Source organism: Narcine bancroftii, chromosome 1 (assembly GCF_036971445.1).
Source record: "Narcine bancroftii isolate sNarBan1 chromosome 1, sNarBan1.hap1, whole genome shotgun sequence".
NCBI lineage: Eukaryota > Metazoa > Chordata > Chondrichthyes > Torpediniformes > Narcinidae > Narcine > Narcine bancroftii.
In genome coordinates, this window is record NC_091469.1 from 19159832 (window position 1) to 19181738 (window position 21907).

The following is a 21907-nucleotide window of genomic DNA, read 5'->3' on the forward strand; positions in this document are numbered from 1 at the left end:
ATAGTGCTTATGGCTGGTGTGGCCAAACTCTTGAAAGAGCTGGCCGCTATGTTGAATTTTCCATTTTAGACTGGGTATTATGCAATGAAAAGGGGCTAATCAACAATCTTGTTGTATGAGGCCCTTTGGGTAGGAGCGATCACGATATGATCGAATTCTCACTCGACATGGAGAGTGAAGAAATTAAAACCGAGACTAAAGTCCTGAATTTAAATAAAGGGAATTATGATGGTATGAGACGGGAGTTGAGTAAGATTGATTGGGTGGTGTTTATGGGGAGGGGTTGACAGTGGATAGACAATGGAAAGCATTCAAAGATCTAATGGAAGAATTGCAGAAATCGTTTATAATGGTTTGGCATAAAAATAAACCAAAAAAGGTGACTCAACCATGGATAACAAGGGAAATTAGAGACAGCATTAGGTCCAAAGAGAGAGCATATCAATTGGCCAAAAAAAGTCCCAAATCCAAAGACTGGGAACAGTTCAAGATGCAGCAAAGGAGGACAAAGGGATTAATCAAGAGGGCAAAAATAAATTAAGAAAGTAAGCTTGCGGCAAACATAAAAACCAACTACAAAAGCTTTTATAGATATGTCAAGAGGACAAGATTGGTGAAATCCAGAGTAGGTCCCTTGCAGTCAGAATCAGGGGAATATATAATGGGGAATAAGGAAATGGCAGACCAATTAAATTCTTACCTTAGTTTTGTTTTCACAAGAGAGGATACAAATAACCTCCCAAGGATGTTGGGAAGCAAGGAAGGAGCTGAAAGAAATCAGTATCTCTAAGGACATGGTCTTGGGGAAATTGAAGGGATTGAAGGCCGATAAATCCCAAGGGCCTGATAATCTACATCCTAGAGTACTTAAAGAAGTGGACATTCAGATAGCAGATGCTTTAAGAATTATTTTCCAGAACTCTATAAACTCAGGATCAGTACCCATGGATTGGAGGGTAGCTAATGTTACCCCACTATTTAAAAAGGGGGGTAGAGAAAAAGCGGGGAATTATAGGCTGGTGAGCCTTACATCGGTAGAGGGCAAAATGATGGAATCCATTATTAAGGATGTAATAGCGGAGTATATGACTAGCAGAGAAGGGATTGGACAGAGTCAACATGGATTCACAAAAGGTAAATCGTGCTTGACAAATCTATTGGAATTCTTTGAGATGGTGACAGGTAATATAGATGGAGGAGAGCCAGTGGATGTGGTGTACCTGGATTTCCAAAAGGCCTTCGATAAGGTCCCACATAAACAACTGCCATGCAAAATCAAGGCTCATGGGATTGGGGGCAAGGTATTGATGTGGATTGAGAACTGGCTGGCAGAGTTGGGATAAATGGCTCGTTTTCTGAGTGGCAGGCAGTGACCAGTGGGGTGCCACAGGGATCTGTACTGGGACCCCAGCTGTTCACAATTTACATTAATGATCTGGATGAGGGGATTGGATGTAATATCTCCAAATTTGCAGATGACACTAAGCTAGGAGGGGTTGTGTGCACTGAAGAGGAGGTTAGGAAGCACCAATGTGATTTGGATAAATTGGGGGACTGGGCAGATACATGGCAAATGCAATACAATGTGGATAAATGTGAGGTTATTCACTTTGGTAATACAAACCGGAGGGCAGATTACTATTTGAATGGCAATAGATTGGGAGATGGGGAAGTGCAGAGAGACCTAGGGGTTCTTGTGCATCAGTCACTGAAGGCGAGCATGCAGGTATAGCAGGCAGTTAAAAAGGCAAATGGTATGTTGGCCTTCATATCAAGAGGGTTTGAATATAGGAATAAGGATACCTTTCTGCAGCTGTAAAGAGCCTTGGTGAGACCACACCTGGAGTATTGTGTGCAGTTTTGGTCGCCTTATCTGAGGAAGGATGTTCTTGCAATGGAGGGAGTGCAAAGGCAATTCACCAGGCTGATACCTGGAATGGCAGGAATGACTTATGAGGAAAGATTGCGCAATTTGGGATTGTACTCGCTGGAGTTTAGAAGATTGAGAGGGGATCTCAAAGAGACATATAAAATTCTGGCAGGACTGGACAGAATGGATGCGGAAGGGATGTTTCCAATGGTGGGGGAGTCCAGAACCCGGGACCATGGTTCGAGGATAATAGGCAAACCATTTAGAACCGAGATTAGGAGGAATTTCTTTACCCAGAGGGTGGTGAATCTGTGGAATTCATTGCCACAGAGAGCAGTAGAGGCAGGTTCATTGAATATATTTAAGAGGGAATTAGATATATTTCTTCAGTATAAGGGAATTGGGGTTACGGAGAGAAGGGGGGGAACGGGGTACTGAACTTTAAGATCAGCCATGATCTCATTGAATGGCGGAGCAGGCTCGAAGGGCCGAATGACCTACTCCTGCTCCTATCTTCTATGTTTCTACCCCAGGAACACCACAAAACATACTTAAGAATGAAGTGACATTTGCCGATAATGTATTGGTATATTTGACTGACCTAAAAAAATCTTTGAAGGTATTGCAAAAAAGATTGTTACAGTATAGGGAGGTATCTGGTTATAAAGTGAATTGGAATAAGAGTGAACTTATGCCATTGTTGGAAGCAGATTATTCTGAATGTAATGTGTAGTAGGATTTAAATGGTCAAATTGTATTAAGTATTTATGTATTAAAGTGAATAAAAATATAAAACAACTAGTAAATTTGAATTATTTACCATTATTGTCTGCAATAAAAGAGGATTTGAATAAATGGAAGGATTTGCCGCTAATGCTGGAAGAAAGAGTGAATTGTATAAAAATGAATATATTTCCTAGATACAAAATACTTTTTTCCAAATATACCTTGTGAGATACTGAATAGATTTTTTAAGGATTTAAAGGTTTTGGTGAGGAATTTTTTATGGAAGGGAAAGTTGGCGCGTGTTTCTATGCATAAATTAACTTGAAAATATGACTCAGGTGTTATGCAATTACCAAATTTTGTGAATTATTATAAGGCAGCTCAATTGAAAGTTATTAATAGAATGTTTGATTTAGATAGTTCTGTTACTTGGGTAGATATTGAAGAAGAAAATTGGAGAGGTTAGAAGAAATCATTTTATATATAAGTGGACTAGTAAAACTATTAATACAATAAAACCTCATTAGAACGCATTAGTTGGGGTCCAAGATTTCATACCACATTACAGCGGAGTCACGGTACAAATGCAGGGGTGGCCAGCGTGGGACATCTCTGCCCCAATGTCCCGCGCCGGCTGCCCCTGCCCCGACCTCCCACGCTGGCCGCACCTGCCCCGACCTCCCGCGGTAGCTGCCCCTGCCCCAAAGTCCCACGCTGGGGGGCAGGGGCAGTGGGGAGGGGGACTGTCAGGTACAGGGAGTTGGGTCACTGGCTGATTGTCATCAGCCCACCCCTTAGCAGTTTGGGGTCCACAGACACCCGCGCTACAAGCGATTCCGTGGATTAACGAATCGCGTTCTAATGAGGTTTCACTGTAGTTGTAAATCTCCAGTTTTGTTTCATTTGATAAGTATGTGGGAGGAGGTCAGTAAAACTGTAAGAATGTCAGGTGGATTATTTGGACATACTCATTTGCTTCAAAATAAGAGTTTACCTTTTACGATGGATTAAATTTTGGATCCAGAAAGGAATTAGAAAGATAAATGACTGTTTTGAGGTGAGTCACTTTTTAACATTTGATAGGTTGAAGGAAAAATATCAAATTCCTAATAATACTCTTTTTTGTTATTATCAACTTAAATCAATGTTGTATCATTGTTTAGGGAGACATTTGAATTCACCTAAAGAATCATTATTTGAAGTACTGTTTCGAGATGGAGGAAAGAAAGAGTTTATTTCGGAAATGTATAAATTACTACATCGAAAAATGCCTAAGATTGATCTGCAATAAATCACGACTCAAATGGGAGAAGGATTTGGGAATTCAGTTTGACATGGATAGTTGGAGGAAGATTAACTATGACAAAGTTAGTTAATGTTAGGTATAGGTTGGTGACGTATAATTTTATACACCAATGATATTTAACTCCAGAGTGTTTAAACGATATACACTGAGTGCTTTAGATTTGTGTTTTTTGTTTTCATGAGCAGAATGATACCTTTTTGCATTCAGTTTAGTCTTGTTAAGGGTTTTTGGGCTAGATTAAGAAACTGTTTGCAAGAATTCCTGAAAATACAATTTTCTCTCGACCCAAAGATCTTTTTAATTGGGGAACTTACTGAAATGGCTTTGTTAAACAAATTAGGTAAATTTCAAATGGTATTCTTGAGATTAGCTTTAAAAGATTTTTAAAGATTTGGAGGCCATATTTGCATTATTATAATTTGAAAATCTGAGACTGGTCGTGGATGCATCTGGATCTCCGCTCTGTATAGTGAATGATTGAAGTTATTCTCTTTATTTCTTTCTTTCTTTTAGTTTTCTTTTACTTTGGGGAGTAGGGGGGTAGAATTTGGTTAAAGGGAGGGGTAGATGGAGGGTGAGGTGGTTAGGTTTTTTTTAAGGATTCTTTGTAGTTCTTGTTAGATTTTTTTACTATGTAACCATGAAATCTTCTTTGATAATTTGTTAATATTGTAATTTTGTAATTGTAGTTATTACTTTGCTTTCTAATAAATAAAATATTTTAAAAAAGAATGAAGTGTCTACTTGATGAAGTGACAAGATCACATGCTGATAATAAACAGAAGGCAGCAAAATACAGTACAACTCTGATAATCCAAATTCGGATTCTCTGAAATCCTCATTTATCCAATTTTTAAAAAAAATTTGGATAAATGAGAATATCCAAAATATACAAGAAATCCTCATTTAACCAAAATTTTTTGGGAGCCGAACTGACTTCATGAGTTGAAAAAAAATTAATTTGACATGAAATTAGAATGAAGATTGCCCTCTCCCCTCTTTTTCCATTTCTTCTTTACCTTCCCCTATTGACTTATCTCTCCAACTCTCCCTCTGAAACTGCGTACCACTGTCTCCCAGCTGCAAGTGGTCAGAAGACTCCCTTGACCCAATGTCATCAAGGAGAGCAGCCTCCCAGGCAGGAGAGGTGACATCGGGCTCCCGGGCAGGAGCGAGACTTCAGGCTCCCACACAGAAACAGGGACCTCAGGCACAGTGGGGTTCCCTCCTTACTCAGCACAGCAGAGCTCCCAGACATCATCCAGAATCCTTCCCTTGGTCTACTATCACACACACACACCAGACTCCCTAGTGTGCATGTGCGGTAGGGCTAGCAGTGGTGGATTTAGAGTTGGGACTTGGATATCGTGTTCAGGAGCTTTGGTGATCAGGGAGACAGGAGCCCGCTGACTAAGTGTTCCACTAGCCTGGGAAGCCTCCCCAGGGATCAGCGGCTGCTGTGCGTATGTGTTGGGGATCAAAGAGGTCTCGGTGATCTGCAGCGGAAAGCATTTTTACATAAGAATTAAACATTATTTTAATGCTTAAAGTCTTCTCTTGTTGTTTGTTGTTGTTTAAACATTGAAACAAGTGATTTGCTGTTGCTACTGGGCTGTTTTTAAAATATGACCAGTTCTTCAAAAAAAATGTTTATCTGACATTAGGCCCAGTCCCAACCATTTTGGATAATTACAGTTGAACTGTATAATGAACTGGGATTCACTAGAAGTGTGCTGTACTGAGACTGATCCTGCCTCCCGGCTCCTCCCCCGGGGCCCATTTATAACCCTGGTTTCCCGCCTAAACCCAGAACCCCTCTGAAGTATGTTCACGAACCCTACCTGTGTTGTAAGCTAATAAAAGCATTTGTTCTCCCTCCAGTCGAGTGTGAGGTTTTATCTACGCTACATAATGCAACATCTATCCCACACTAATGTCCCAGAACAATGTCTTACAATCCTGTCACATCCAAGTAAGCATGGCGGTGGACAATTGAAGAACTACTGGAAGGTAGCAGCTTTAAAACCACTACCATTTTCATATGTGATGGAGTTGATCACACAAGATCAAGATAAGGCTGAAACAGATCAAAGATCTTCAGGGAGATGTCCCAAGTGAATCATCCATCTCAAGATTTGACTGAAGTCCCCATCATATCAGTAAGTAGATAGGAATAACGTTTATGTCAAATACTTCAATAAGCTCAGAAATCCAGTTATGCTGCTGGAACCCATGTTAACCATCAATAATGAATTCATTGATAAGTAGGTATCACTTGCTAACATTGTCAATAACAACCTCCAACATGTTTTTGCTCACTGATACAGATTGAACAGTTGGCTGGATTGGATTTGTTGTATTTTTGTAAGTAGCACATACATACCTTGGCAATTTTCCCAATTATTGGATAATAGTGGTTGTACTGGAAGAGTCTGCCTGAAGACAGATAGTTCTTGAGCAATATACTTGTAATATTACAGACTTAGCTCCATTCAGCAAACTTAGCAGGTACAAATTTGGCAAACTGTTTATATTCCATTTAACAAGGGGAAATCACAATTCCCACATTGATTTCAAGCATTTGTTGAGTTTAGGTCCCCCACCCCACTTCACATGCCTTCCTTCAATACCAAGTCTCAGATGGTTATTTTTGAAATACTACAGTATGACCAACATTCAACTATTTTCTTCCTCTAGGAAGATATTTCAGATTTTACTTACAGCAATGATCTGATCCCCAACATGTATTCTTCCATCCTGCTCAACTGCACTTCCCTGAGTGATACTTTTCACAAAGATGCCAGAAGGTTCTGCAAGCATAAATACACCCATTCAAATCTGCAGATACATTTCAATTCCAGAGGTTCCTCAAAGCACCCATGTTTAAAAAACAGTGATTGCTAATTATTGGTTCATTGCATGCAAGATCAAAAGCAAATAATGTGCAGTCCTGCAGGTCAATCCGTGCAACACGCTAAAACTATAATTCCAACACTGACTTTAAAGGATTTTAATATTAAATATGAATATCAGAAAGTTAATCTGTCATGCTAGTTAGAATCAGTAATAAATTTATCACATTTTTTCTTTAAATATTCCTTCTTAATAAACACCAAATGGCATCAAATGAAATACAGATTGTGACAAGAACATTTCAAGCTGAACACTTTAAAGTAAGTAAATAGAAAGGAGCACTGATGGTAAATAATTTTCTTCCCATGTGCATGTTTTTTGTGGTTAGAAAAATGACTATTGTAGCAGCAGCTCCTCTGCTCCTGCAATAACACACACACAACTAGACGGGTTGAGCTCAGTGAGCAAATTAGTTTATTGCAGGCTGCTGGGCTGTACTCATACTCCCAGCCTGGACCTGGCTGAGAACCGCGCTGGAGGGCGCTGACGTCACCCAGGCGTCACGTGGTCCCCCAGTGTGGGTTTCTGAGCCCCGTGCTGAAATGAAGGGAAACCCACCCCCCCCCCCCCCCCCCCCCCCGACGGCGCCATTTTGGCCAGCTGCTCCGCCGCGTGGCTTACAAGCGGGGTCGGTTCGCCTGCCTCGTGCGGAGCTGCCACACACCCCCCCAGAACCAGCGCCAATGTCCTTTTTCGCCGGGCAGACTCACTTCTTGGGCTGGGCAACGACCACGGGCTCGGTGGAATCGAGGTGCACTGGCTTCAGCCTGTCCATGGTAAACAGCTTCCGTCTGCCGCCAATGTCCAGCGTGAACGTCGAGTCGGAACGCTGTACAACCCTACACGGCCCCTCGTACGGTTGCTGCAGAGGTGCCGTGGTCGGGCCCCGCCGAACGAAAACCTACTCCGCAGAAAGCAGTTCGCCGGTAACATAAGACGGGCGGGTGCCATGCCTGGGCGACGGTGGGGGTTCGAACAAATCCAAGCGTGCCTTGAGGTGATGAAGTAGATCGTGCGGCGACCGCTGGGGATTGACGAACACACCAGGTAGAGCCAGAGGTGCACCGTAGACCAGCTCAGCTGATGATGCCTGCAGATCTTCCTTGGGAGTGAAGTGGATGCCCAAGGGCACCCAAGGCAGTTCGTCCGCCCAGTCGGGACAAGTAAGGAAGGCCATGAGCGCCGACTTAAGGTGGCAATGCAGACGTTCGACCAGTCCATTGGCCTGCGGGTGGTAGGCTGTGGTACAATGTAGCTGGATCCCCAATCTGTTGGCAAGCTGTGCCCAGAGCACAGATGTGAACTGGGCACCCCGATCACTGGTGAGGTGACCCGGGACGCCGAACTGGGCGACCCAACCACGCAAAAGTGCTCGGGAGCAGGAGTCAGTGGAGGCGTCTGGCATCAGGATTGCCTCGGGCGAGCGAGTGGTGCAGTCCACCATTATAAACAGGTAACGGTTACCCTGGGAAACGGGTAAGGGCCCAACGATGTCCACAATAATGTGGCTGAACTGTTCCCGGACGTGCTTGAACTCATGTTCACACAACCAGACGGGTTGAGCTCAGTGAGCAGACTAGTTTATTGCAGGCTGCTGGGCTGCACTTATACTCCCAGCCCAAACCTGGCTGAGAACCGCGCTGGAGGGCACTGACGTCACCCGGGTGTCATGTAGTCCCCCAGCGCGGGTTTCTGAGCCCCGTGCTGGAAGGTAGGGAAACCCCCCCCCCCCACCCGATGGCGCCTTTTTGGCCGGCTGCCCCGTCGCGTGGCTTACAAGAGGGGCTGGTTCGCCTGCCTCGAGGTGAGCCGCCATACTATAAGCAAATCAAACTGGCTATTCAAGTAAATCTTGCCTGCATTATATAAGTTGACTTAATTACATTTTGATGACTCAAATTATTATTTTGTAAAATAAGACCCAAGATAAAGTGCAAATCATTTTCATTCTTTCAGATCATAAGGAAGTGATGTAAAGTTTTTGAAGTCACTGAAGACATTAATATGATTTTACAGCGAAGTGGGATGTAATATAATGCTCAACCATAAATTGATCTCTGTGAAGTACAAATCTTACAAAATAATGTTCAAACCACAATGTCAAAACTAATTCACAGAAAAGCTTGTAGATTCTGTACTAGTAAATCGTGTTTATTGTAATATTTATCTCGGTATAAGATCTTAAATGGAAAAAAATAACAATATGAAATTCACTATTTCTTTTCCCTGTCTTGAGAGAACAATTTCAAAAGTGGTATGCAGGTTAAACATGAAGCTATCAACAAATTTACGCTTGAGCTGTATTTTCAATTAGAATTAAAATTTACGATGGACATCACTTTATAAAATACTCATTTCATAAAGTATTAGAGCAAATATTTTTAAGCATTGTAGTGCGCGTTGAAAGGACCAAAGACTTGTTGATCCAAACCAAAGCTTTTATTAACTAAAAGACTGGAGCATATCACAAGTAGGTCGACCAGTCCAGACTGACCTGGTCTGGCTAGGAGCAATCCTTTAAGACCTGCCAGTAGGTGTGGCTACACTCTCAGCCAATCACAGTCATCCTACACTACCATCTGTACATATACACATTGGTGATAGAATCTGTACTATCACAGGCATCCCTTGGTATAAAGACTCACACCTTAAATGAGTTGCAAAATGCAAGTTTGTGTTACTTAACAAATGTGATTCTATTTTTGTCAGGCTAACAACCTCCTGCAATTCTTAACATGAAGCAGACTTAAAACAGTAAAAAATAACTGAAATGGATAATTAGAATTTCAGTGAATATGGCTATTTAATTTATGTAACAAATATTCAAATCCTACAGGAAATTAATTTCATTTATCTTAAGCCATTTCCTAATCCTTTCAGTACAAAGTTTCCAAATAAGAGTAAAATCCCCATTATCCAGAATTCAAGCAATCAGCAAAAAAAAATGGTGGAGAATAAATAGGTAACAATTACGAAAGTTTAAAATTAGCACCCCTTGGAGGTCAGTTCACCAATCACGCAACACGCAATCTCAAGCAACCAGCAAATTCACTTAACCACCATCTACCAATCTCCGCCAGTGCCAGATACCGGGGGGGGGGGGGTTTATTATATACCCCATCAATGTACACGTCATAAATGCAACAATCCTCTCTCACAAAAGAAACAAAGAATGTATCCAAATTGATAAACACAATATCACAAAATCTGAAATCTTATAGTTTTTCCTCACACACTTAAGATGCAAATATCAAAATAATTCATTTCAATTAATCTATTATGATACCTTGATTTTTGTCTCCCACATAACCAGCAATGGTTATGCCTAGTCCATGAATATCTTTTACAAGTTCCACAGCAAATACTTCTCCATCTTCAATGTGCTGAGAGAAAGCCGGTTCAGGCTAAAAACAAAACATTAATATTGTACTTGCATATTTGGTTCCAAATAAAGCAGTTCTAACTTTGCTAAACAATACATCATGCTGTAATTTATCAAGTAAAGGTGTATTAGTCAAATATTGTTGACAAAATAGGAGACAGTAAACCTTCTCAAACTACAAACTTCTCAGTTAAAAGACTGATGGCAAAAGCAAACATAAATTATGAAATAATTGTCTTGTTTAGAGGAATTTGGGTATAATTACTTGCCTCTTCTGCTACAGGAGGTACAGATGGTAGAGCTGGAAGTCCCTGAGGGGCAGCTGCTAAGGAGTCTTCCACAGCCCCTCTAGCAATTACCAATTTGACACAATTTCCACACTGCCTCAGTACCTGAGCCACTTGCTCACTACCCATTCCGAGCAGGTCTGTTTCACCTATCTTGAGAATGTGATCCCCACTTTGAAGTCGTCCATCCTTAATAAAAAAAAATAGAAGGATTAACACCCATATTAAAGGCCTGCTATATAAAAGCATGACATATCAGCAAAGTTCTTCTTCAGTTTAAACTGGATGCATCTTGTACAGTAAAAATATCTCTCTACATTAATATTTTGGAGAAATTAACTTCACAGCACAGATGACTCCCTGGAAATGAAAAGATTTATGAGCTGATGACAGATCAATCAAAGTAATTAATCAATCAATCAAATGCAAAAATGAAACTTGGATTTTAAAAAAACATTTAAACAGATGAATTAATGCCAGTAAATGTTGGGTAAATATCAGGTGAACTGATATTGGGAGAACAAAGCGAAACAAATATGGAAAACTATAAAAGTCAAGTGAAAAGGACAAAGGCCAACACCAATAGTTAGAAGAGGCAATCAGCACAGAAGAATAAAAATGATAAGTGAACAGAATTCTGTCCAAGATTATTAGATTATACCTGCAAATAAGATTTGCATAGATAACACTTGAACTTTATTGTAAGAGAATCTCAACCAATAAAACAGAATTATATTGTTAGAAATTAAGAATGTTAATCTTGGGAGTTTCTGCATTTTAACAATGAATACATGCCAAAAAAAATACAGCACAGTCTATAAAGAAAAGGGAAATAAATGTAGTAATCTATGTTCAGAACTCTTGTTCTACCGAGGCATATTGATGAATTGAACCATAAATGGTTATATGGTTATGGTTATATGGAAACACAAGTTTTTATATGCATGGTAAAGATCAGGATAGATTACCAACATTCTTTTCTAATCAACAATGAGGCTGGAGGATAGTGCAATAGTAATGTCATGATTACTAATAGGAAATGATTGAGCTTCCCTGGATAAGATTTTAAATGTAGACATACAGCATGGTAACAGGCCCTTCCAGCCCACAAGCCCGTGCTTTCCAAATACACCAATTAACCTATAAGCCCCGTATGTTTTTGAAGGATGAGAGGACATCAGAGTACCCACAGGAAACCCATGGGGAAAGCATACAAACTTCTTACAGCAACTGCCAGATTCGAACCCCGGTCCCCAGCTCTGTAATAGCGATGTGCCAATCGCTACGCTAACTGTGCTGCCCGGTTATGGATACGGAGGACAAGCACACGTGGAGAGATGGCTTATTTCCATCTATTATCCTGAGAGCAGCACAGAGAGGAAGGGAATACAACCTCACAGAGGGATCATCAAATCGTATGGTTTGTTTCTGATACTTTGGTTGATCCTTGCTTCAATGATATGTGTTCCAATGGATCCATAATTAACAACAGAGGTTTGGAAACAAAGTAATTAAGTTTGGTGGGTTCCTCTTTATTTTTCAGCATGTGTGGGAGATACACATCTTTGGGAGGTCAACAGATTTTTGATGGCACCATGAATTAATAAGAAGGATACTGTTCCTCAGACTGATTCACAATAAGCCCAGTGATCAATGAAAAATGAACAGTCTTTTCTCACTTATCCCATTGGTTAAACATGACAGACATGAATAGGAATGATGAAATCCCATTACCCATTTTTAGCTCCTTACCCGGTCAGCAACTCCTCCAGGTAAAATGGTCTTCACAACAACTCCAGTTGTTCTTCCACCTACTATTCCAAATCCTAAACCAGAGCCATCATTAACCAGCTCAATATTTTCAACAATCTGCCAATGGATCTGTTGGGGATAAAAGTATTTAACAATAATTATGCTTAAAAAACACCACTCCACACCATTATTTGCAATTCGTGAACCAGGTACAACAGAGGCAGAGAATCAGGGAGAATAGAATGGAGGCAAGTTGTGAGAAACTAGTCAACATTTCTGTTGCATTCTGAAGGTTACTGTTAATCCACAGCCAGAGAGAAAAATACTTAAGGTTCCAGCCATGGAATTCTTCCGTATATTCCGCTTATCATTATGGTGGCCACCAGTTTATCAGCCTTTATTGTATTAAGATTTGAGAAAGCAATATAGATATCTTGCTCCATTTGGCTAAGGTATCCAAGAAAATATTAATTTCAGAGATAAGTGAGAAATAAGGGGCAATGTTCCAAAGTAGAAGAAAGCATTAGTAACACAGTTAATGACAAAGAGAAGTATGTGATATATGTTCAAGATTTTGAGTGTGATACCATGATGAGGGGGGCGAAAAAGGCATTCTGAAAGGAGATAGGAATTCAAAATAACTGGTTTATCCATGCTTTAGGGAAGCTCAGTCAACCAGTGAGAATAATCAGTCTTTTAGGTTGACTTTTGCTCAACTACTCAGACCACACAGTTACAACTAGAATACAAGTGTAAAATAGAGCTTGATGTAACCAACGAAGAACAATGATCCAGTAATGGAGTCCTGGCTTGAAAAGTAGTCACTCATTAAGAAGTGGCATATTTCTTAGTGGCGAAGAGGTACAAGAAATTGTAGTGCACAAAGTTAAATTTCAGAGAGAAAACAATGGAAAAGATTCACTGAAAAATGGTATTAAAGGTGACAGAGAGATTATCAAAAGGACAATCAGAGGCACAAGAAAGATGAGCAATGCATAAAAGTGCTGGAATAACTCAACAGATCACACAGCAAAAATCTATAGAAAGTAAACAGAAACCAATGTTTGACAAGTTATAAGGAAAAAGCAGGCTGGTGCCTGAATAAAAAAGTGGGGAAGGGGTGAGGAGAAGGAGAGAGAGAGAGAGAGGGGAAGGGGTAGGGGGAGAAAGACAAAGCCAACAGGTCATAGGTGGATATGGGTGGAAGGGTAGAAAAGAAAAGAAGGCTGAGAAGTGACAGGGGAAGGAGGTAGCTGTTTGAATAGAGAAGTGAAGGGCGTAGGGAGCTGGAGGAAAGGAGATGGACCGATAGGGAAAGAAAAAGACAGGGGAGGTCAAATGAAAACTGGAGAAATTGACGTTAATGGTGTCCCGTTGGAGAGTATCCAGAGCGATATTTCATCTTGTTTCAAAAGAAAATTTCAGTTTCCATTAAACTCCTCCCCCAATAGATGTTAATGTCACTGGGGAGATAGACATTGAGGCAGGTCATACTGCTCTTCTTGGACACCAGGAAGATTGATACCCTTTTGAAGCAGGTGGGAACCTCTGACTGCAACAAATGTCTATGAACTCCCCGGCTGGTTGGTTGGCACAGATTTTCAGTACACTGCCAGATACATTGTCAAGACCTGATGCCTTGTGAGGGTTCACTCTTGAATGATGCTCTGACATCGGCCTCAGACAGATATCACATGGTCCTCAGCCTTTGCAGGGATTCTAGTATACATTGTTGAGTTCTCCTTCTCAAAGCAGGCAAAGAAGGAATGCTCACTTTCCCTTCCCTCTCCATTTGGACAGCTACCTCCTCCTCCTATCACTTCTCAGCTTTTTTTCCCCACTTCTGCCCTCCCACCCATATCCACCTATGATATCTTGACTTTTAGCCTGTACTCCTTCCCCTTTCTCCCTCCTCTCCTCCCCCATCTCTTTATTCAGGCACTTGCCTACTTTTTGATCATACCTTGATGAAGATAAAGGTTGATTACCCTTTACTTCCTCTAGATGCTGTGACCTGCTGAATTTCTCCAGCAATTTTGTATATTGCACTCCAATTACAGCATCTGCAGACATTACTGTTTAACTCCTTAGACATAATAAAGATGATTTTTTTTTAGTTATATAGTGTTAGTATGATACATTCTAGAGACTGAAGGATCTAAGAAGACAAAACTGAAAGCCTATATATTCACAAATTTATTTTCTTGATAAATAAGCTAAATGTTACAATTGCAGTATCAAATCACAAAATAGAGATACTGTGAACATTGAAATAAGTGTACAAAATAGGACATCTTTCTATTACATACTGAGCCACATCATATTATTAACTCCTAATTCCTTCCATATAGCTTAAAATCAGCAAAAGTGTAATACAGGTGGACAGTTGGGAGGAAATTCAAAAGCAACCATTCCAAAAGTAAGAACTGAATAAAAAAAACTTTCTAAATTACTGATTTATATTTTGTTAATATAAATATATACCTCCTTTATTTAGGCTCAGCAACAGAGAATGGGATCAGGTAGAAAGGTTTAAAGGGCAGATTTTGTAATCTTGGACTCTTGCCAATTTATTTTGTTTCATAGCACATAGAACACTGCAGCACAGCATAGGTCCTTCGGCCCTTGCTGTTGTGCCGACCCATATATTTCTTTTAAAAAAAATTGAACCCTCCCTTCCCCATAACCCTCTATTTTCCTTCCATCCATGTGCCTGTGTAAGAGTCTCTTAAATGCCCCTGATGTTTCAGCCTCCACCACCATCCCTGGCAAGGCATTCCAGGCACCCACAACTCTGTGTTAAAAAAAACACACCCCTGATGCCTCCCCTAAACTTCCCTCCCTTTACTTTGTGCACATGTCCTCTGGTGTTTGCTATTCCTGCCCTGGGAAACAGGCATTTGATGTCCACTATCTACACCTCTCATAATCTTGTAAATCTCTATCAAGTCTCCTCTCATCCTTCTATTTTTTTTTTGGCTTGGCTTCGCGGACAAAGATTTAAAAGCCCCAGCTCTGTTATCCTTACCTCATAAGACTTATTTTCCAATCCAGGCAATATCCTGGTAAATCTCCTCTGCATCCTCTCGATACCTTACACATCTTTCCTATAATGAAGTGACCAGATCAGAACACAATACTTTAAGTGTGGTCTCACCAGAGATTTGTAGAGTTGCAACACGACCTCTCTACTCTTGAATTAAATCCCCCTACTAATGAAGTTCAGTATCCCATAGGCCTTCTTAACTACCCTATCAACCTTTGTGGCGATCTTGAAGGATGCATGGATTTGGACCCCAAGCTCCCTCTGTTCATCCATACTCTTAACCGACCATTAACCCTGTACTCAGTCTTCAGCTTTGTCCTTCCAAAATGTATCACCTCATACTTATCCAGATTGAACTCCATCTGAACACTTATCTGCCCAATTCTGCATCCTGTCCATATCCTCTGGTAACCCTTGGCAACCTTCAGCTCCATCTAAAACTCCTCCAACCTTCTATCATCTGCAAACTTACTGATCCATCCTTCTATCTCTTCATCCAGTCAATTATAAAAATTATAGAGCAGGGTTCCAGGACAGATCCTCCACTACTCACTGACCTCCAAACAGAATACTTTCCTTTCACTACTATTCTCCACTTTCTACCTGCATGCCAATTTTTTTATCCATATAGCCAAAGATTCATGGATCCCATGCCTTGTCCCCCATGAGACTCTCATGGGAGCCCTTGTCAAATGGTTTGCTAAAATCTATATAGACCATATATCCCACCCTACCTTCATCAAACACTTCTGTTACCTCCTCAAAAAACCCAATTAGACTCATGAGGCACAACCTTCCCTTCACAAAGCCATGCTGTCTATCCTTGAGTACACTGCATTTCTCCAAATCATCATAGATCCTATCTTTAAGAATTCTCTCCAATAGTTTGCACACCACTGACAATAGACTCATTGGTTTACAACTCCCAGGATTCTCCTCATCACTTTTTTTTTAAACAAAGGGACTAGATATGCCCTCCGGCACTTCTGTTGTGGCCAAAGAGGACTCAAAGATCATAGCTACTGCTCCAGTTTTCTGTCCCTCACTTTCCTCAGCAACCTGGGGTATCTTGCATCTGGAACCAGGGACTTATTTACCTTGATGTTTTTAAGAAGATCCAACACTTGCTCTTCCTTAATCTCCTGTATGGGCCCAGAGGACCCCAAAACCCAGAAGCAATAGAAATTCACCAAGATAAATGGTTACTTAAACAAAAGTAGCTTTATAAACATTAAAAAAGGATCAAATTTTAACTTATTACCATCAACTTAACCCCCTTCAAAGTCTAAGCGCACGTATATGTAACGTGTATAAGTTCAGAAAAGTTCTTTGATTCACAGTCCAATCTCACTCCCCTCTCCAAGTTCACTAGTATCAGGCAATTCTTATACTGTGCACAGAATTTAACATTTATGAATTTTCACTAGGCTCTGGTGGAAACAGTTAAATGGTTAACACTCAGGAAGCTTCATGTTGGTTTTCAGAGAGATATTCATTGGACACACACAAACTGACTTACTTCCATCAGTACTTCATCATCTTGCCAAAGAAACTTGCCCCATCAGGGTTTTCCAAATGATAACCTCTTGATCAGATCACTATACAGTTCCTTTGGTTTCCCTTATTTCAGGTGAAACACTCTAGCCAACCATTTCCTCTTGTAAGGACCACAAGGGTTTTCAACAGGCTGAACATAGAACTCACAAACCATCTTCAAAATGAGGTTTAAACAAGCTACCAACTTGTTGTGCTGCAGCCTCCAAAAGCCACTGTAGAAAACTCTCTCTCTCTCTCCAAAGAATCATATCTTCTTCTTTCTCTCTGCTTGTAAAAACCAGAATTTCTCTTAAAACAGCAAACTGCCACCAAACAGATTGCTGACTCCAAAATCAATCCCTGAAAGATCTTATCAGTTCCCTGAGATGGGCACTTCTTTTATCACCTCCTTGTGAAAACCTTCAGCAAAGCAGTTTCCATTGTCTTTACAAAGTATCTGGTTTGAGCAGAGCTCTTGCATTTTAAATGAGATCTATTTGTGAAGTGTTTGTTTCCTACACTAAAACCCCCACAAACTATCTCTTCCAAAAACACATCTATACATAATATATGATATAATCTGTCACACTCCACATTGTCCAGCACACAAGCCTGTTCTATTCCAACCTCACACTAATCAAGGTCCTTTTCTCTTGTGAATACTAAAGCAAAGTACTTATTTAGGACCTCCCCAACCTCCTCTGCCTCCAGGCATAAGTTGACTCCTTTATCCATTAGTGGCCCCACTTTCATTCCTGTCATCCTTTTCTATTCTTAACATATGCATAGAATGCCTTAGAATTCTCCTTAATCCTATATTCCAAGGCCTTCTCATGCTCCCTTTGAGCTCTCCCAAGTCCTTTCTTAAGCTCCTTCCTGGCTACCATATACTTCTCATGAACCGTTCCTGTTTCCTGCTTCCTATATCTAATATCTGCTTCCTTCTTCTTCTTGACTGGCTGCCTCACCTGCTTCGTCAACCACCGTTTTCTTTTCTAATCATCTTATTCCTGTCTCAGTGGGACAAACCTATCCTGAACCCAACACATGTGGTCCCAAAACTTCGTCCACGGTAGTTCTGTGCTTTCACCCTTGAACATGTTTCCAATTTACTTTCGTTCGTTCCTGCTTCATCCCATCATAATTAGTCCTTCCCCAATTAAATACTTTCCCATTTTTGACTGCTTTTATCCTTATCCATAGCTATGCTAAAGCTCAGGGAGTTGTAGTCACTCTCACCAAAATGCTTCCCCACCGAAAGGTCTGCCACCTGACCACAATAACAATATAGCAAAACAAATTGCTTAATCCTTTAGAGAGAAATAAACATTTGTCTCATTGAAAACATATTAGATCTACAAAATTTACACACATTGAATGAGATGTGAATGAAGAACAATTGACAAAAATCAATTGCAACAGCTATATGTCTACAAGCACTAATAACACTACCAATAATTACAATAAAGCAACAAAAAAAATCGATAAAATTATGCTTTATCAAATACATTTCATAAAGAAGATCACAACTTTATAATCACTGAATCAAAGTAGGACATTCAGCCATTTGAGGCAGGCCAGGTCACGACAAAAGCAGTCAAGACAATATAAAAACAATGGAGAATCATAAAAATGAAGATCCTCGAATCTTAAATGAACAATGAGATGCTGGAGGAATTTAGTAGGTCAGGCAGCATCTATGGGTAGAAATGGACAGTCAATGTTTCAGGTTGGGACCTTTTATTGAGTCTTGATACTTACTGTAGAAGAATGTGCCGAGAGTGTACTTGCATCTGATGGAGTACGTGAAATCACTGGACTTGATAAATGTGAAATGGATCCCCTGGCAATCACCAACTGCACCTGATCAGTGGCTTTCTGCAGGATGCCAATAGCTTGTTGATGGGTGACCCTCTGGTCTAGAGGCTGTCTATTGATAGCAAGGATTTGGTCTGCTTCCTTTAGTTTGCCATCCCTATCAATAGAACACGAAAAAATAATACTTTATTTTGGTCATTTTACTTTGTGATTTTTTTTTTGTCTCCTGATTTTACAATTTCACTAATTATTTTAATAACGTCAAAGAAAAAGTGGAATGAAAATCGAATGGCTTCTGTAGATCATGTACTCAAATGACAATGTAACCTGCCAATGAGACAAAATAAGTTGCCCTGTTCATCATGAACTCCAAGTTTGTAATTATCAACTGCAAAGTTTGGGAGAAGAAGAATAACTGCCAGTTTCTTGCCAGGTTTTTTTTAGGGTGGGGGAGGGTGGTGTCAAGGAAACAATTAAAAACTCGCATACATATCAAACCAAAACAAATGTACTATTTAATACTCTTTCCATTTCCACAGTCACTGACCAGAGCTGAATTTAAATAGCTGCGCTGTCAGTGTTAATAGACTAGTATCACATGTTCTAAATGCACCAATCATTTCTAAAACTCAAATGCAACTGAATTACTAACCTTCTGTAGTTTTTCTTCCAATTATGGGAATAATGATTTTCCCCCCATTACTAGCATAGTATTTTGCAAAAAAGCATAGATATTTAAATCCCAAGCTAAATTATGCACTCTTGCTCCCAATTTTTTTCTATCACTAGTCAACAAATGCACAATCTAGAAGCACTGTTCCAAGATGCAACTTGTGGGTAAAACCTAACTTGGTCATATTTAGCAACTTCCACTGGTTAATTTGATGATGCTCCTATTTGTCAAATGCATTATATAATCCAATTGTATCATTTACTTGAAAGGGAACTGAATCCAGGGCTCTCTATATGGCTTCCTCTACATTGGGAATACTGGATGTAGACTAGGATATTGTTTCATTATCACTTGCGCTTGGTCTGCTGCAACAGTAAGGATCTCTGTGTGGCCAACAATATTAAATTTCACACACGAGTGTCACACTGACATGTCTGTCCATGGACTCAGGACTGCCAAATTGAGGTCACCCATAAATTGGAGGAATAATACCTTGTATTTCACCTCAGCAGTCTCTATCCAGACAGCATCAATATCCATTTCTGTTCTCTCCATTTCTGTTAACCCCCTCCCCCCAGTCTCTCTTTCCCAATCCCTCTGTCTCCTTTCCTCCAGCTCCCAACCTCTACTCCTCCTTCTCTTATGTGAGAACTACCTTTGGCCCTCTTCCCCCTATCACATCCCAGCTCTTCTACCCTCCCACCTGTATCCATCTATTCACCTGTCAGCCTGTGCTACTGTCCCTTCACCTTCCTCCTTCATCTCCTGTTCCCACCACCTTTGTTTAATCCATCCACCTGCTTTTTCCACCTTCCCAAGGAAAGGCTCAGGCCCAAAATGTTCACTGCCTTTTATTTCCTCTGATGCTGCCACATCCTGCTGAGTTTCACCAACACTTTTGTGAATTGCACTAGACTCCAGTATCCACACATTTTATTATTTAAATCAAAATAAAATACAACTTATCAAATAGTTTTCTCATTCTTATTGCTAGAAAAGAGCATCAAAATTAATCAAGGAACCTGTTACAGTCCAAGTATTCTTAAGTAAGCAGTTTTTGGCAGCTCTACGAATTTAACAAGCAAATAAATACTTTGAAAAGTCCTGGTACACTCGATTGATTGAACAAGAAATATAAAGAGCCAATATCACTCACCAGCATCTGACTTTGCAATAAAAGTGGCAATGTGCACCATTCAGTAGAATTTTATCAAACCTCTTGAACTAGCCAGTCTCTCCCTCTAGTCCCATCAGTGTGTAGAAGACCTGCACCCAGCCCCATATTGTTTTAACTGACAATACTAATGCTTTTTCTTTCCATGGAGTTTTGAGGAATGTAGAAATAAAAACCATTTTGATTAAATTACTTTGTTTTGGTCTGGAAGTCCTTAAATATATATTTCTCTGAATATTGCCATTTAGTCTGCAACTTAAAAATCCTGCCTCAGCAGTATCTGGAGTAATGGTGGGAAGTTTTTATAGTAGGTGGTTTGTGAAAACAAATTTTACTGATATAATCAAATAGTAATGATGTTAAGTTGTAAATGTGAAAAAAAACAGAAATTCTCAAGAAAAGTTCCCCATCAAAACAAGAAAAGGGCTCAAGAGTATCAGCTCTGCCCTCAGTATGGGTTTGTGGCCAGGTTTTCCATGGTGAGTCAAGGAGACATGAGCAGCATGTGAGTAAAAAAAAGTTGAGAACCACAGATCAAGGGTATTAGCTGTTCAAAAAAAAGGGAGTTCAACTGAATGGCAATGCAAAGCAATGAATTAACACACACAATTGATCAATAAATTAGCTGTCTTCAGCATTGGAATCAGTCAGTGTGGTGAATTTTACTGCACTATCTCCACATAGAACATTGCAGCACAGAAACAGACCCTTCAAGTGTGGGCTGACTATTTTGCTGCCCAACCCATATCACTCCAAACTCCTCCCACTCTTAAATGTTAAAATTGAGACCGTATTTACCACTTGAGCTGGCAGCTCATTCAAAACTCCCATTACTCTCTGTGTGAAGAAATTCCCCCTTATGTTCCTCAAACACTTCCACTTTCACCCTTAACCTATGTCCTCTGGTTTGTTTCTCACATATTCTCAGTAGAAAAAAGCCTACCTACATTTACTCTGTCTATTCTCCTCATAATTTTAAATATCTCTATCAAATCTCCTCTCATTCATCTACGCTCCAAGGAAATAAATGTCCTAACCTGTTTAACCTTTCCCTGCAACCTAGTTCATGAAGTTCCTGCAACATCCTAATAAATCTTCTCTGTCCTTTTTCTACTTATTGACATCTTTCCTGTAGTTAGGTGACAAAAAAAATGGCGCACAATACTTTAGCCTCACCCATGCCTTATACAACTTTAACATAACATCCCAACTCCTCTTCTCAATACTTTGATTTATGAAGGCCAATATACCAAAATCTCCCTTTACAACCCTATCAACTTTTTGCGTCATGTTCAGGGAACTATGTACCTGTATTCCCAAATCCCTCTGTTCGACTGGAATCCCTAGTGCCCTACCATTTGCCATTTATGGTCTTTCTTGGTTTGTCCTGCTTTGGGTCCAGAGGACTCCAAAGCCCAGCAGCA

At 40.2% G+C, this 21907-nt stretch overlaps 1 protein-coding gene across 10 annotated transcripts in view; it reads right to left on the reverse strand.

Annotated features, from left to right (window-relative positions):
* Nucleotides 1-21907, reverse strand: part of LOC138755360 (multiple PDZ domain protein) — a 199200-nt gene that overhangs the window by 144334 nt on the left and 32959 nt on the right. For all 10 annotated transcript variants that reach the window (XM_069921206.1, XM_069921259.1, XM_069921198.1 and 7 more), the window contains exons 6-10: nucleotides 18580-18793; nucleotides 12237-12365; nucleotides 10467-10673; nucleotides 10102-10219; nucleotides 6624-6712 (exon numbers count right to left, since the gene is read on the reverse strand). In XM_069921206.1, coding sequence (XP_069777307.1) covers nucleotides 6624-6712; nucleotides 10102-10219; nucleotides 10467-10673; nucleotides 12237-12365; nucleotides 18580-18793 — 757 coding nt within the window. The remainder of the gene's footprint in view (nucleotides 1-6623; nucleotides 6713-10101; nucleotides 10220-10466; nucleotides 10674-12236; nucleotides 12366-18579; nucleotides 18794-21907) is intronic.